At 32.5% G+C, this 18,396-nt stretch overlaps 2 protein-coding genes across 3 annotated transcripts in view; one reads left to right on the plus strand and one right to left on the minus strand.

Annotated features, from left to right (window-relative positions):
* The window catches only part of LOC143251916 (26S proteasome regulatory subunit 8), a 291,595-nt gene that overhangs the window by 147,913 nt on the left and 125,286 nt on the right, over window positions 1–18,396 (minus strand). The window lies entirely within an intron of this gene.
* LOC143251915 (116 kDa U5 small nuclear ribonucleoprotein component-like) overlaps window positions 1–18,396 on the plus strand; it is an 86,856-nt gene that overhangs the window by 20,262 nt on the left and 48,198 nt on the right. Inside the window, 6 exon segments of the mRNA XM_076503278.1 lie at window positions 2,141–2,219; window positions 9,947–10,022; window positions 11,411–11,476; window positions 11,696–11,731; window positions 13,260–13,350; window positions 15,579–15,661. Coding sequence (XP_076359393.1) covers window positions 2,141–2,219; window positions 9,947–10,022; window positions 11,411–11,476; window positions 11,696–11,731; window positions 13,260–13,350; window positions 15,579–15,661 — 431 coding nt within the window.

Raw genomic sequence — 18,396 nt, forward strand, 5'->3', positions numbered from 1 at the left:
ATATCTCCTCTTCTCTGTTTTATCCACTAACTCTCTAATAAGTGCAAATTAAACAAACATTACTCATTGTATAATGTAATTGCTCAGACAAACATAATTTTTATAGCCTTCAGTTTTGTTTGCTTACAAAGCTATCAGATAGAAAATCAGACCCTTCTTGCCACATCCACCTAACACATTTTCTCTTTTAGGATTTGTTAACAGTTCTCTCTTACATTTAATTATGTAATACTGTGTTCTTTGGTGGTTTATTTAATTAAATATAGATAAAAATTCAGTGTAATACTGTTATTAGTATACAAAAAGTAAGGATGAGTGTTATTTACAGCCAACAGCAGAGTAAAAGGAATGTTCAACTAAGTGGTTTATTTCATGTTTATTCTCTATTCAGTATTATAACAGAAACTAAAATCTAAAAACAGGCATCTCTTTAGGTTAGATTAGGTGAAATAAATAATAATTGTATAATAATGTTTCAAGAGGCACACATGTGAGCAGCTTGTAGGTAACATAATTTGATAATGTCAGGTGACCCCTGTTCCCTAAGTGATTTACAACTTATGATGTGATTAGTAATTAGACATGGTTCAAAAGGCAATTAAAGAATAAAATTTTATTATAAATAAATGTAAACTGTTACAAGTTTAAAACTACTTAGAATAAACAAATGTATTTTCATGTTACATATGGAGTAATTATAGAAAGACAAAAGGGTGATTTAGTTTTTTTCAGTCGAACATTCAAGCAAAATGAAATGTCTCACGGATTCTTTATAAAGCATAGTAATTAAACTTTATTTTAAAAATTTTAATAAAATAAGTGTAGTTTTCTTATCACATGATCCAAGCACTGTGAAAAATATTCACTTTAGCAGGAGCTGAGTATAAACACATAGACTTGCCATTGATATGAATGTCCAGATGAACGTGTAGGTAAATGTAATTTTGACATGTAAGATACAAAGCCTTACAGATTTATTTTCTGGGAAAGAGAAATAAATTTTGCAACCCTTGTTGTGTACCACAACCATCATTCAAAATCTAATTTAAATTTTTGTATGGAATTAGTTCTCACAATATTATGTTTAGGTTTATCTCCTCATATTACTATGGATGATGAAATTGTCAAAACGTCCTGAAAATCATTGAAATCTAAAGTAGGTTCTAATAAAAAACTAGTGTTTTAAATTTATTTGAACACTTACTCAATATTTGTTTACTCTCATCTCATATTTATATTTAAAATTAAATGTTTTTTTATAAACATTTTTAAAACAGCTGGAGATAGCTTTCTGTTTAATACTTAGTCACTGTTAAAAGTGATTTTTGTAAGTGTTGTGCTGATAAATTATTGTATATTTGTAAAACCTTAATTAAATTTTGAAATATTCTATAGCACTGACAAGATGAAACTCCTATTTATACTTTGCTGAGAAATTTGTTATATAAGAACTTAATGGTAAGGAACTTACTGCTGTAACATTTAGTAGTTTGTACTGTCACTTACGTCAGCATTTGTTTTCTTCGTACTTATTAATTATCATTTGGTATTTGTCGTACACCTTAGATTCTATTTCCACTTGGTGTGAGAGGTTGTATGAGCAGATAACACATTTCTAACAAGAAGATCTAGGCTTGAGTTCTAACTCCTGCCACTAAAATTGTAATTCAGGACTTTCATGAAGACAGTGAAAGATTATCTGTTGCAACATAAAAACTAATTGATAATTAGTGACAGAAATTAGTAGCTAGTTGGTAGTTTGGTAATCAAATAGGTTACTAAACACACAACAATTAAGAACCAAAAACACCGCTGACAGTGAGGGTACACATTGAGTGACCTAGAATAGCATTGTCATTAAACCTTTTTGTTGTTTATCTGTGTCTCATTATTAAGATTACTTATACATGATAATTATAAATGATATTATTATACAATTTTAACAGTACCTTTATTGGAAGTAGGTGTTGCATTATTATTTAATATATGCTCAATGGACTAATAAACATATATAGAAGTAAAATTATGTCTGTTAGAATTTAATAAAAGTGTTTCTTGTGTTATTCATGTCATGAACTTTTTACCTGTTAACTTTCTTTCAAACAGTTAATTTTATGAAGCTGCTTTTTTTTTTTTTCAGAACCAATCATTGCTCCAGTGAAAAAGAAGAAATTCTCTCATGTGGAACAGGACTTTCCAAATACAGTGTACAATTTAGAGTGAGTTATGTAAATACACTAAAAATTTTAAATATATAAAACTCATAGCACCAACATGTCTCTAACAAAACTAGTTTTGACATTTGGTAATGCTTCATGTACAGTCTGTTGCATCTGATACGAATTGATCTTGATGGCCTAGCAGTTACAGCACTATATAAATTTGGGAATCAAAATCAGTTGTCTGCCATGTCTACCCTATTAGCTATGGGTGGCATTTTAAGTAATTATCAATCTAACCATTCATTGCTGGCCCGGCATGGCCAGGTGGTTAAGGCACTTGACTCATAATCCGAGAGTCCCCGGGTTCAAATCCCAGTCACTCCAAACATGCTCACTCTTTCAATTGTGGGGTATTATAATGTGATGCTCAATCCCATTTTTTGTTGGTAAAAGAGTAGCCCAACAGTTGGGGGTTGGTGGTGATGACTAGCTGCCTTCCCTCTAGTCTTACACTGCTAAATTAGGGATGGCTAGCATAGATCGCCCTCGAGTAGCTTTGTGTGAAATTCAAAACAGAACAAACCATTTATTGCTGAAGAGTATCCCAGGAGTTGGGGGTGGGTGATGTTTACTACCTGCCTTCCTTCTAGTCTATCAATTTAAAATTAGAGATGGCTATTGTAGATATCCCTTCAGTTGCTTTCTGTGTAATTAAACAATAACATTTGGTTTGATGTAAGCTTATAGCACTAATTAAATTTAACTTTCTCTGTCATTAATACTGTTATGGCACAATAATTTATCAGTTTTAGATACCGAGAGGTGTTAGCAGTAAATAAAGAAGATAGTTCTTGACATTTTCTATACTTGAGAAAGAACATTGACTATAATTCTGAATTTCTTTTGCTTACTCAGGTGAAACATGGTATGCTTTTAATGATATGTATAAGTCCATTGAACACAAAATATCAGATATGTTACAAAAGTAGTGGATCTCAAGATATGTCTCTAAACTGCTGCCACCAGTCTTATCCATACTTTGATATTCATGTGAAGAATAAAAACACTTTTGTCCATCTTAAACTCTCTTAAACTTTTGCATAACCTCTAGAAACTATGAAATGATTAACTAAATTTATTTTAGTATCTCATTATATTTGACCTGGTATCTACTGTTCGTGAACTGTCTCTAAATCAGTAGAGTAAAATGTACAGTTGATAACTCTAACATCAAATACATAATAAGATCCATATTTAATGTCACTCTATATAAAAGGTCATGGCTGTGCACATTGACTCCACTTGTGTACATAGGGTTAAATTTAATAGATAAATTACAGTATGTACAGATTGGATTAGATATTTAACAGTTTTTTATTGTGATATATAAAGACTAAATATATCCAAAATTTATAATGGAGTTTTCACATGCATTGAACATTTTAACATTTCTCATACTAATAATATAAAAAACACATTTTTAAGAAAAAATAAAATAAAATAACTTACCACTGAAACAGTTCAATAAAGATATTTTAATAATCCTGCAACGTGATTTGTAAATCACCTGGTGAATACATATGTCAGTTCAAATAACCATATAGAATCACGTAATGTACCAGCTGTTTGCAAGCATACTTCCAGAATAATTATTACTATTTTTCCTTATTTTTACAACATTAAACTTTATGTAACAAAGTGAATTTCTGATTTACACATTTTAGCTACCTTTATAACAACAAATAAAAAAATGTAAAACAAGAACCTAACCTTTGATCTTTTGCTGATGTCAGTTACTGATAAAATTTAAGCACACTTTTCATTATAAAGTAAACTGACTAATTTGTATTACCTAAATAATACACCTAAGATTAAATTATAGTAATGCAAATTGCAAACATTGTTCAATAAGTTATAATTCAGTTAGTTCTAACTAAGATGAGTTTCAATTGTTCCCTTACTTCCTGAAGATGAAATTAACAATACACTGTACTGAAAACAATGTAACATTATACAGTATTTGGTAGATTAGAATGTGGCCTTTCTGTTGGGTATACATGACTTGAAATGTTGGAAAGAATTATTGGCTACATGTGAAAGAGAGGATGTAACAGATAGACATAATAAGTAGAATTTCCTAGTTTGACTCCATACACAAAGAGACTTAAAGATTATAAAGTTATACCTTGCATTAGTAATTTCTGTATCATAATGAGAAACACTAAATTCCATACTTTTAGAAAGTGGGGAAGAGCTAGGGAACAGGTGTCATGATTCTCTTTCTAGGGAAAGTTGAAGATTTTTTAAAATGTTTTTTATGAAATTAATAAATTAACCATGTTTTGATGTCAAGTTTGTGTGTATACAAAGATAGTAAAGTGGTTTAATTAAATTTTAAATGTGACTTTATAAAAGTTAGTAATGTGTATTTTGACCTACCCATAGAAAAAGGGTTAAATCATGTGTAAATACTAAAAAGTATGCCATTACAGATACCAACATCTTTTTGTAACATTGTGTTGTGTTATATTAGATTGTATATAAGAGCTAAGAGGACTCGCTACATTATAGCTGCCACCAAGTGTGTATTAGTGTAACTTTATGTGGTCCATTATCAGATATTTTGTGATAATTAAAAATATTCCTTGTACATTATATATCACTACTGTATCTCAGTATAAGATTTTTATGTAGTACCATATTAAATTGTATAGGCCCGGCATGGCCAGGTGGGTTCAGGAGTTCGACTCGTAATCTGAGGGTCATGGGTAAGAATCTTGATTGCAACAAACGTGCTCGCCCTTTCAGCCATTGGATCATTATAATGTGACTGTCAATTCCACTATTCATTGGTAAAAGAGTAGCCCACGAGTTGGTGGTGGGTGGTGAAGACTAGCTACCATCCCTCTAGTCTTACACTGCTAAATTAGAGATGGCTAATGCATATGGCCCTTATGTAGCTTTGCACGAAATTCAAAACAAACAAACAATCAAATTGTATGTAAAAACGGAAAAATACTCATTGTATTTATAACTGCCAAGAATTTGTCATCATTACATCTTGTGAGCTCATATCAACCTGTGTGTAAACTATAGCTGATAATGTTTTGTCATTATGTATTGTCTGTAAGAGCTGATAGTAACATTTACAAATTGCTTCTAGTTCAGTTACCAAGAATAAAGTTTAAAATATTGTTAGTTACCTTAACACTCCTACGAAAAGTGGGGCCTAATAGGCCCCAGAGCAACTTGAAAGGTTATTAATATTAGGCTAATAATTTTGTATTTAAATGAAATTGCCATTTAAATCCATTAATGAATGGATTCCCACTGTCCCTATCTACTATCTAGCGAAACCACAGCCAGGGGAACGGGCTTGGAGAAATCAGGACTAAAAACGTCTTTTCGTAGGAGTGTTTAGTTAATTAAAAATTATACTTAAAGAAAAGGTCTGTATGATTATATAAATTTATAAGTTAACCATTTCTTCTTACAGCTTTGGGCATTTTGACACATGATGAAAGTAAAGATAATTATTTTAAATTTCTATTAAAATATAAATGTACTTCATCAAAAGCTCCTCAGATATATTAATATATGTATAGAAATCCAGAGGTTTAGTTTATCATACATAAATCTTCTGTGATCTGAATTAGAGAAATTTGAGTACCAGTTTTGATTTCTATCAGTTGTAAGTAACTTGGTTTGATTAAATGATTTATTTTAATTTGAGTAGTAAGTGATGCTTGATTTAAGTTTTCATGGTTAATAAATTTTCGTTCTTCAGTTTTTAAGATATTTTAAATTCATTGATATGCTTATTAATATCACAAACCATTTTATCACCACACTAATATATACTGCATTAGACAGTTAAATGAAAGTTATAATTTTTAATCATTTAGCTCTGACAATGAATTGGCAAAATATTGAAATTTGAGCTAACAGTTTTTTATTATTACTTAGTTCAAAATATGGATTAAAAAATGTATACTGAAACAAAATTTCAAATCTGATCATTTTTCATAAGTGATTTGGTGGATGAGGAGATCAAACAAAATTTCTGAGAACTTAATAATATGCAGAGTTACCAACCATTACGATTTGAGCGTAATCATTACGATTTTGGTGTATACATTAGCACTATATGCTCATACAGACAAATATTACGACTTGTTGCAACTCCCAAATTATTATATATTATATAGGCCTGTATAATAAAGTGATAAATTGTTCCCCCAGGGCTTGAAATGGGTGAATAGAAAATTTTTAGTGAGATACAAATAAATTTTGATAATAAATAAAAGACAGTCCAAATGGTTACTTGTGATAATCATATTTGTCCTTGAAATAATAAAAAATATTTGTATTTCCAACGTCTACCAATAGTTTGAGTGCGGTGCTTCTCCATACTGGGTACGTGGGGGAATCCATAGTTATGTCATTAGTGCTTGTCAGCCAATCAGCACTTGTGTAGATGGGTATTTCTTGTTTTCTAAGCAGCATAGTGCAGATAGCCCTTGAGTAGCTTTGCGTGAAATGAAATTCAAACAAACAATCTAAGCAGCATAGAAACATCAATGCGATCGTTCACAAGATGGATAAAAAAGTGGCCTCGTTCACCAGATTGTCTTGTTTCTGGCAAATCTAAACCTAAAACTGTGAAAGGGCTCTGTCTACAATCATTACGCTCAGTCATTTGAAATAGTTGGCATCTCTGAATATGTTGTGACCACTTTAAAATCATGTATTGTTAGTTATTATGTAGAAAAGCAATATTTAAACATAAATAATTAATAGATGGAAGCAAGACAATAATATGATATAGCATGAATAATCAGTATACTTTGGAACTTCACAGAAACTGTAACTCCAGTGAATTGAAAGCTGTGTATTGCATCTGTTAAGACAAAATCACCATAACTCATGAATTGAGAGCTATGTAAATTATCTACTTAGAACAAATCACCATAACTCATGAATTGAGAGCTATGTAAATTATCTACTTAGAACAAATCACCATAACTCATGAATTGAGAGCTATGTAAATCATCTACTTAGAACAAATCACCAACATTTCATGGTTGTTTTCTTTTCAAAAATCATACAACCAGTGAACTAAAGGTTATTTATTACATCTGTTGAAACCAAATCATCGAGATTTCATGGTCTTCTTTAAAGGTTCCAACACCAGTGGATTCTCACTATGGCTACATAATATATAGTGTGCATACTACAAATATTTAGTTACGTTTAAGATTTAATTAAACTGTCTAATTATCATTGTATGTGAATAAGTTTGGCATGAAAACACAGTTAATAAATTAAATTTTAATATTATATAAGTTTTTAAATTTGTAAGATTATAAGGAAATGTTTTTGAAAATCCTCATTCTATCATAATATGAGAATTGTGAGATTTGCTCTCTAGGTCTTCCCTCTTTAATTTTTTTTACCACCCCTTTGAGAAATACAGAATGTAATGTTACTAATTATAACATAGATATTACTCAGATAAACCATAATTTTTATAGCCTGCAACCATATTTATAAAACCATAAAGTAGAGAATCAGACCCACATGCTACACCCATATGTAACATCCTCTCTTCCACAGTTGCCAGTAGCTCTCTAAGATGTTTTGTACTGTATTATGTATAAACAAAAGACAAAGTTCTAGTCTGTCAAATGACATATAATATTATGTTGATGTTGTTTTATTTACAGAGAATAGTCTATTTTGCTTCCAGTTCAAATATTATTCTCATGGAAAACACATTGAAAAGCTTAGTTAAATTTTTAATTTTTTCTATTCCACAGTTAGAAAGCCAGGCAAATGATAGTTAAAGGACATTGCCTGTTTTTTACATGATGTTATTCTATGTATTTAGGTGCATTATTTAATTACATAAAAAATGTTTAGTAGTTGACAGTCAGTCACAGAAAAACACACACAGATAATTACTATATTTTTTGTTTTTTTATGTGTATTGTTTATTTATTAATAGGAAAGTAACAATGATAAAAGTTGTTCTATAGGCATGTTTGCAAATACCTCGTACATTATGTAATTCGATACATTAACATGAGATAAACATTTGCTGAGTGATTTACAACATGTGTGGTGGGATTATTAGACATAGTTCAAAACAAAATTTAAGTAGACAAAATGTATATTGTTATGAGCTTTAAGCTACTTAGGATAAACATCTGTAGTTTCTTATTACAATGTGTAGTCATTCTATAAAAAAAGAAGGGGCTGTGTCCAGTATGGATTTACTTTCTCTCACACAGTGTTATCTTGATCTTTCTGCCCCTAAGCATTTATTAAACAATTCTAACAATCAGTGCACCTGTCTCTATACCCCATAACTTTCTTGCCACTTTTGAATGTGTATATAGCATGTGACCACTGTCCACCAATAGTATTGTGCCTCCTATATTGGTGCAGCTAGCTCCCTCTGACTTACCCATTCAATCTTCACTTTCCTGATTGATACAATAGTGTTTAAATGTGTGTTCATATTTGACTACTGTTATGCTTGTACTTTTTTCACAGTTCAGTACCTTTTTCAGCAGTTTTCTTTATCTATGTTTACATTGTTTCTTGTTACTGAGTTATGTGGTAACTTAGAAGTTCCCATAACAATAGATAACACTTTTGTTACGACAACCGAGGTATGTGGTTTGACTTTATCTGTTGAGGAGGTACAGGCTTTAATTCAGTTACCATTTTCTTAACTGAAAATGTATTTCTGATAGGTACTTACCTCCTCGCACACTTCCCACCCTTCCTCATCACTGCCAGCGTTATTCATTTTAGATCCTGCCAATTCTCGAGAGTTGGAAAATTGAGTGGAAAATTCAGAGAGAGCTGGTTTTCCTAGTATTGGTGGTGAGTAGCCACATGGTACATACATGTTTAAAAGGGGTGTGAAATTTGTGGAGTATACAGACTGGTGACCAAAGCATTAATATTTTTTAGCAGTGGTTAATGGGTATAGGGAGATCAATATAGTTTTGTGTGATAGGAAGTAAATATCAGAAATACATTTTTAGTGAAAGAAAATGTTAATTTTAGGTTTAATTCTTATTTATATGCAAAAACGGCTCGTTTGGGTTGAGAAAATATTTTACATAGAAGAGCAAACAACGTTTCGACCTTCTTCGGTCATCGTCAGGTTCTTATTTGTATGGTGGTTATGAGGTTCAGATTGTCCAAACGTATAAAGTTAGGGTAGAGAAAATAACGTGAAATATAAATTTTTCTTGAAAAAAGTTTAATATTTAGGAAATTTGAGTAACTATTCAAGTGAAATATAACAATTTCAGATGAAAAATGTATTTTTAATATTAACATGAAAATCACTTTGCACTTCGAGCAGTCAACATTTCTACTACTTTTATTTATATAGACATTTTTAGTAAAAATACTAAATTAAACATTCAGCTTTTTGTATACAAATACTTATAATGTTTACTGAAAGTTGGGGTCAGAAACTTGGTAGAATTAATTGAGCTCATAGTGAGGTAATTAAAGACTGTGTAAAACGCTTGTTAAGACTAAATCCCGAGTATTTTATGGAATTTCTTCAAGGATTATAACATCACTGAATTAAAGGCTATGTAACATATCTGTTGAGATTAAATCACAAGTATTTCATGGTCAGAAGTAAAATGTAGGTACAATTGAATATTATACACTTTTGATGAAACTAGCAGAGGTTTTTTTAAGTTGTTTATTTTTTGTAATTATTTAATATAATCATGGTAAACTTGATGTAGGTTTCTTGCTGACCTCATGGATAATACAGATCTCATAAGAAACATTGCTTTAGTTGGCCATCTTCACCATGGAAAGGTAGAAAAGATATTTTCATTTATAATTTGATTGATTTAAAAGGGTTCAGATTTAACAGATATTATTTCTCAGAATCAATGATTTAGTAGATAACTTACACCACAAAAAGGTAGCTACTGATTTGGAATAATCCAGAAATTGTTAGATATCTCATCAGAAACATTGGATTAGTTATCCACCTGCGTTGCGGTACAGTAGGTAAAATATAGACCATGATTTAAATTATTTGAAATGTAATTCAGAGCCCTGTGGTAGAGATCTAAATTTAAAAGCTGGTTATGATGTACAAAATATTAACTGTGCATATGTTATAACAAGCTGTAAGGATGCTGTTTACTGGCTGTTTTTTTGTGGTTAGCAGTACAAAATTAGGGCCTGCAACATATCTCTGTAGTAGCTTTGCTATAAATTAAAGTATGAATACATCAATCTAATCCCCAAGCACAGCAGTATGTCTACAGACTTGCACTGCTAGAAACTGGGCTTTGATACTTGTGGTGGGCAGAGCATAGGTAGCCTATTGTGTAGCTTTGTGTTTAACTTCAAACAAACAATGACACTATGTAGCACAAATTTTGTTCCTGAATAGTATGTGTTATTTCTTAATTGCTTATGTCTTTAAAGTACAGAAAATGGCCATTATTCCCTTAAAACTCTCCTTTTGTGACCTGGATAATGAAATTTAGAAATTAACTTATTTTCTACATAAAGACAGGCAGATTTGCACATTTTTATTTACATAAGGTCTGAATAAAACAACATATGAATCAAGTTTTACATGTTTTTATATTAAAGTTATTCAAAAATGTTTAGAAGTGAGTAGTTTTTTGAGATTTGTGACTGTAATGTAAATCATTTTCACGTATCAATCCCCAAATATAGTCTACCATCGTGTTTTTGTTATACGCTTCCAGGTCACAAAAGCAAATTTTGAAGATAAAAATAGGTCTTTTTCATTTACTTCAGGCATAAGCAATTTGAGAAATAACACTTTCTGCCCAGGAACAAGAAAAAGTAAAACTTTTGTTATGTTGTGTAATACAAAAATGACAGATATTAACTTATTGATAAACTAATAGTGTTTATTGTTTATCACTTTTTGCCATAATTCACAGCATATTTATTTTTATTTTAAGATTTCTCTGATTAAAAATATAGAACCTGACTGTAAAAGTTAAGTCTATTGACAAAAGTGATCTTTTTCCAGGGTTATTTTTGTTCTGCTTATACAAACAAAGTTGTCATTCAGTAGTTTTAGGTAGTCTGTGACATCTTTATCAGCCTGAGAAATGGTTTAAAAACTAGCTCTTGTGAAGTATCTCGTCATACAGGTGTATTATTTGTGTATTAAATTTATTTTGTTTTTAAATGTATTCTGAATATTTCAGACATCCTTTGTGGACTGTTTAATTGAACAAACCCATCCAGACCTGTGTGTGAAAGAAGGAAAAAATGTAAGTAAACTTGTCTTCTGTATATTTTAATATTTATTAATATATGACTTTGTAAAGTATAAATAAATTCATAATATTTTAAATAACATTCCTACAACTATATATTTAGCTGATATTGTGTACAAATAAAATTTCTAAGCTAATCTGTCATGCTTCTAAGTTAGTTGTTTTTGCTGATAAGCTAACCAAGCCATACTGATTTAATTTTGGTGTTTTCAGCTTCGTTATACAGACACCTTATATACTGAACAAGAGGTAAGTTCACTTGTTATTTCAACTTCTTCATATGGACACTACATGAATAGAGGTAAAATATCTATTTCTCTCCACTTTCTTGAACATAAACTTTAAATACTGAGCAAGAAGTAAAATTAATATTTTAAATCAAACATTACAGAGAAATATTCGTTTTTATTACTATTACAATAACTAATATGTTTAAATCAAATTCTATAAGGTTAATATTTTTTTGTTTCAAAATTAACTTTTTTAAATTAAGCAACTACCAGATAAAAGTGTGTTTTTCTTTGAATTAACTTTTTTAATAACAAATCTGCAAGTCAGTGAGACCAATTAGAGTGGACTGGGTGGGCTACACTGTGGTGTCACAGCATTCAGTATTCAAATGAAAACAAGAAAATTGTACTGTGATACAGGTTATGATCTGTTACCCTTTGCCTCCTAAAGGACCCTCCTCTGAGTTGTAGTTGGCCAAGATGGTGCAGAGTTTGGGGAAGGTTGGCCAGACTGTGATCCTTTTGCACAAATTATAGAAGTGTTCTTGTTCAGATAGATATCACACTTAGTTACCTTACAATAGTAAGTAAGCTATTTTGTACCTTCCATGGCTTTCTCTATCAACAGAACCTGCAGAAACCATAGAGAAACTGGCTTTGTAGAACTGAGAAACCAGAGCTTGCATGGTGTAACATGTGGCCAACACAATGTATTGGGTGGGATTTCAAGGGTTGAGTTACTCCTTCACAGTCTGAACACTAGTACAACTTTCACCATGCTGGTGGACAGTTCAGATTCCAGATACTTCAAATCTTTGTTAAGGGTAGAAAATACAAAATCATTTTTTGGCACAATGAAAAGTTAAAACTTTATATTATTAACTAGCTGGAGTTACCCATCTGTTGGATGGGTGAAATAATAACTTGTTTTTAACAAAGGATAGGAAATTGAGTTTCTGTTTTTTTTATTAACATAATGAACATTAAAAGTGCAATTAAAACACATAAAGGTATCAATACTGAAAAGATTAACATTGTTTTCAAGAATTCTATCAGTATAAAATAATATGGGGGGGGCCAAACATCTGCCCTCATGACAACTTATATCATTATCTCAAGTGTGGTGTAAATAGATAGATTTTCAGAAATGTATAAGGAACAGATACATGCACATATATTGTTGTTTGTTTATATAGATTACAGGCAACATGTTCTTGTAACATAGTTATTATTGAAGACAAATATTTTGGGAACAATGTAATGGTGCATTACTTTTATTAATTACAATTATTACTCTTTAAAATAAATTACTACCAGTAAAATGTTTCCTTGGTTTATTGGTGTTTGGATATCTTGTACCTTACAATATTTTAAAAATCATTTGATGATACCATGTTAACAGTAACAAAATGTTTTTATTTGATAACATTTTTATATCAGGTTTTAGCTGTTTTTTTTATTATTTTTAAATTTCTTTCTTTGTGTTACAATTTTAACATTGTTTAAATCCATCATTATCAGATAAATATTTCTTAACATTTTTCCAGCGAGGAGTCAGTATCAAAGCTACTCCAGTGACCCTTGTGATGCAGGATTTAAAAGGAAAATCATATTTAATGAATATTTTTGACACTCCAGGTATGTGGCTTTTCCTAAGTAAATAATAATAAGTTTAACATTTTTATGAAGTACTTTTTTTTCCAATTAAATCATTATTATCCAGAGTATTGAACACTTTATCAGTTTGTGTTTATTAATGAATATCTTATGAAGTAATAGTTTTATTTAAAAATTTGCTTTAGGGAAAATAAAATTATTACACTTTAGTGAATATTTTCATAAATCTTAACCCATTTAAATGTTAGTCCTCAACTTGTCAGAGAATATAAAATAAGTTATAAATTATCCAGGGAAAAAAATTATCTAAGGTTGTGATTATCTTTTATGTAATTACATAATTATGAGATATTAAAGTAAGTATACACTGATTGTGTAAACTTCTAATATCCATCTATCATTACATTATACAAAGAAAAACAGGCTTAGAGAACTTATTCACAGAATGTGTAAGCTTGTGATGTCTACTCAACAGTTAATTTATTAACTTTTTATTTTGAGCCTGGCATGGCCAGGTGGGTTTAGGTGTTTGACCCATAATCTGAGGGTCACAGGTTCAAATCCCTGTAACACCAAACATGCTCTCCCTTTCAGCCATGGGGGTGTTATAATGTGATGGTCAGTCCCACTATTTGTTAATAAAAGAGTAGCCAAGAGTAAGCAGTGGGTGGTGATGATAAGCTGCTTTCCCTCCATTCTCACACTGCTAAATCAGGGACGGCTGGCGCAGATAGCCCTCGTGTAGCTTTGAGCAAAATTAAAAAACAAAACAAAGCGTTTTATTTTCAAATGCTTTTAATGTTATTTTATCAATAATGTATATTCCATTGTTATTAATTACTTCCTGCCAAAGATTCACAAGCTTCTGAATGCCACTTCTGTAGATTTCTTGGGGTTTGAAGGAAAAGAATGTAGAGAGGGCAGTTCTGACATTTTTGTATGTTCCAAGCTTTTACCATCAAGATAGTTTTGCAAACTTTGGAATAGATTATAATCATATGGGGCAAGATCTGGAGAATAAGGAGGATGTGGATTTTTTTCCACTCTAGCTCTTCAGTCTTTGCAGATGTTATCCTTAATCAGTGCTGTATGAAACCATGCATTATCCTGATGTAACACTAACACAACACTTACGATTGATCAAAGCAGGCCTCTTTTCTTTCAGTGCAACATTCAAGCCCTCTAACTATTGATAGTAAAAGTCTGATGTAATTGTTACATTGAGTGGCAGCAACTTGAAGTGGATCACACAAACAATATCCCAGGGTGAAGGCCCATTAGGCTGGGCTTTAGCCAGTTTACATGCACTGAGCCATTGTCTGTGGCTCTTATCATTTTTATAATATATCAATTTTTCATCTCCAGTTGCCAACCTGTTCAATAAAGGTTATGTTTATGAGACTGCAGAGAGGTGCAAATATCCACTCTTCCTCTATGGTTAGCTTCTGTCAAATCATGGGGGACCCATTTTCCAAGTTTTGACACCTTTTTAAGCTGTTGAATGGGTTGAATTAAGCTTCTGTGCTATTTTTTCAACTGTTACAGCACAATCTTCATCAAGTGCAACTAGCATCAAGTCATCATTAAACTCAACAGGGTGACCTGAATGTGGCACATCACTTAAGCTGTAGTCACCTAATCTGAACTTCTGAAACTGCCTTTCATTGAGAGACTTCACACCATAAACACCTTGAATGTTTCGTGTAGTTTCTGCTGCACTGTTTAAACTCATAAAGCATTATATGCCTAATGTGCTCCTCAGATGCATCCATCTTCAAAAGGGTTTATTTGATTAATGATTTGAAAAAGTGGAGTTAGGTTAGTTCCTTTTATTTGTCTGAACATTTTTATACACGTCCTACTACATATTTTGGTCATTAAAGTCTCTTACAAAGAAATGGTGATGTACTTTCTGTATTAAAGTTTCAGACATTACTTATGGGATGACCTGATACTTTGACCAATTGCTCTACATTTTGATAGAAAGGTTTGTAATAAATGTTTTTGTGTAATCAGCTGATAATAACATAACAGAATTCTAACAGTGCAAGTTTCAAGATGATAGAAAACTAATTTTATTTAAAAATCTTCTCAAATATATTCTGAAACAAGTTTAAATGTTTCAAAAATCTTAACAGATAATTTTGTTTACATACAGGCCATACTTGTAGAGTTTTGAGACTTGTATTTTAAATGGTGATTTATATTTGAATATACTGTATAATTGTTCTGTAATGTTTACTTTTCAGGCCATGTTAATTTTTCTGATGAAGTTACAGCAGCCATGAGGTTATGTGATGGAGTGGTGATTTTTGTAGATGCTGCAGAAGGAGTAAGTAACAAGAATGTATCTATAGAATTAATTGTGATGATTCTGCAGGTTTTTACCTACCTTTTTCAAACACTATTATTTCCATATTTTCTTGGCTGTTGTTTCACTAAGACACTCTACAATTACTTGCACTTTATTAACTTAAATGTTAAGCCTGCATATTACATTTCAATTCATTAACCCTTTAAAGGGTCAGTGTGGACGTGATCGGTATACTTCTGTATTTGATCTTGAAAATATAAAAAAACAACTCATAAAACCACTATATTTGAAATGAAAACACTTCAAACACATGGAATATGTGTCTTTTTAAAATATGAATTTGATTTTTTGGGCCACTTATGATTTACTTATTTAATCTTTTTGCAACTGGCTTGAAACAATATACACGAGTTCATATACATATTAACACACATTAAGTGCTTATATTATAACTTGTGATGCAGTTATGTGTCTTTACAAAATCAGGTAGATGTTTAGTAAAGATTGCAAGTATTTTGTACAAAGAAACTTACATTTGTTAATTAAATATATTTGCTAAAAAAATTTTGTGAAAATATCAAGTCTGTTTTGTTTTAAGTCCAAGTGCAAAATATTATTTATCCCAGAAATTTCCCCTCAGTGTGGATTCCTGTATGTGGTGAGGATACCTCCCAGGGAAGGTTCTGTTCTTTCTGGTTACCTTCTCTGGGATCTAAACATCCACCCACGTGTTTGCTGTGCGTGGCGACCCGTGAATGGGAGGAGAGGATCCTGGTGGTTGAGGGGTCCAACCCTAACACACCACTTTGGCCTTGAATTCCTGGAGACGGGCAGCCTTTGGGTGGCCCCCCTTGGGTCAATCGGCTGGTCCACTTGGGCTAGAGTCAACCAAGTACCAGTGTTGGAAGTTCTCAACGGGTGTTGTGGACATTGTGTCTGATGTTGGTGTTTGGGTGTAGTGCTCACGAAACCCTGGCATTGCTGCATTGTCCTTGCATGACATTGTAGTGCATCCCCTCGTAGGGCTCCATGGTGGGTGGGGTCAGTGGGTACCGAAATTTTTCTTTTTTCCCATGGATCCTCGTTCAAAAATTTTAAATAAAATAGTGAAAAAACAGTCAATAGGTAAACGACCACGTCTTGAAGACTCTGAGCAGCAATCTTCAACATCTGTAACACACAAATCTCATTTTCTTATACTACGTTCTCTTTCAGAAAAACCTTTAGGGCAAATGTTCCCCTTTTTTATTTAGAAGGGACTAGAGGGTCTTGCTGGCTTTCCAAAGTCAGTAAAGAAGCTTCGATCTGGAGACATTTTAGTTGAAACATCCACATCCCAACACAGTGAACTTCTCTTGAATTCAACGGCAATTTGGGATATACCTATTGAGGTTACCCCCTCATGCTACCTTGAAAACCTTGCTACAAACTCCACTCAATCGTGTACTGAAGTGGACTATGGTGAACAGCTTTAGTTTTTCTCTCTCTGAAACCATTTGCATGCATTTTTGCCGCCAACATGGTATTCACCCTGATCCTGAACTTCATATTGGTGAAGTTTCGCTGCCAGTGGTCCCTGAGACCAAGTCCTTGGGGCTTATCTTTGACCGTAAGCTGACCTTTATACCACACTTAAAACAGCTATGGGTCAAATGCACAAGAGCACTGAACATCCTCCATGTCCTCTCTACTGCCAGTTGGGGAGCAGATCAATGTTCTATGTTAAAGGTATATCGTGCTCTTATTCGTTCAAAACTCGACTATGGATAAATGGTCTATGGCTTTGCCAGACCCTCGGCCTTGAAGATGCTGGATCCCATTCATCACCAAGGACTTTGACTCTGCACTGGGGCTTTTCATACCTTCCCAGTTCAAAGCTTGTATTTAGAATCTCATGAACCTTCTCTGCACCTTTGCCGTTTGCAACTATCTTTACTATATTCTTTGAAACTTCGCTCCTTACCAAAGCATCCCACTTGGGGATGTGTTTTCTTTCCTCAATGAGCTGTACTTTTTCAGAACAGATGATTTGCCATTGCTCCTTTTGGCCTTCGCATCCAGGCACAATTGGATGAATTGGGTCTGTCCTTGGATAACATTGCAGAATCCACAGGTCAGTCCATCCCACCATGGCTTATTACAGCCCCCAAATGTGACCTTTCTTTCAGTCATCTGAAAAAGGCAGATACTCCAGATTGGAAGCACCATCTTTTATTTACTGAACATCTTTCGAACAATCATTCCGTTCCAATTTATAAAGATGATTCCAAATCAGGTAATTCAGTGGGCTCTGCCATGGTTTGCTGCGGTTCGGTGGTTGTGTGCAGAATCCCCTCTACAGCTTCTGTGTTCACTGCTGAACTGTACACCATGTCTCTTGCCCTGGATTATATTGAAGGTGAGCAGTACTTCAACTGCACTATTTATACTGACTCACTTAGTTCTCTACTGGCCCTGGAATCGCTACACGTTGGCTCACATCTGTTCTAACTGATATTCAAAACCAACTGGCCCATTTCTCATTAACTGCTACTTCTATCCAGTTTTTCTGGATACCAGGCCATGTTGGTATTTGTGGGAATTTGCTTGCAGACATGGTAGCTAAATCTATCTGCTCTAGCACTATCACCACTGTGCCTATTCCGTACATGGACTATTTTCCTGTATTCAAGGCTCAGCTCCGTGCCAGCTGGCAGTCCACTTGGAGTGAGCAACGCGATAACAGGCTTTTTCACATAAAACCCTATATTGGG

This window comes from Tachypleus tridentatus, chromosome 6 (genome assembly GCF_004210375.1).
Source record: "Tachypleus tridentatus isolate NWPU-2018 chromosome 6, ASM421037v1, whole genome shotgun sequence".
Lineage (NCBI taxonomy): Eukaryota > Metazoa > Arthropoda > Merostomata > Xiphosura > Limulidae > Tachypleus > Tachypleus tridentatus.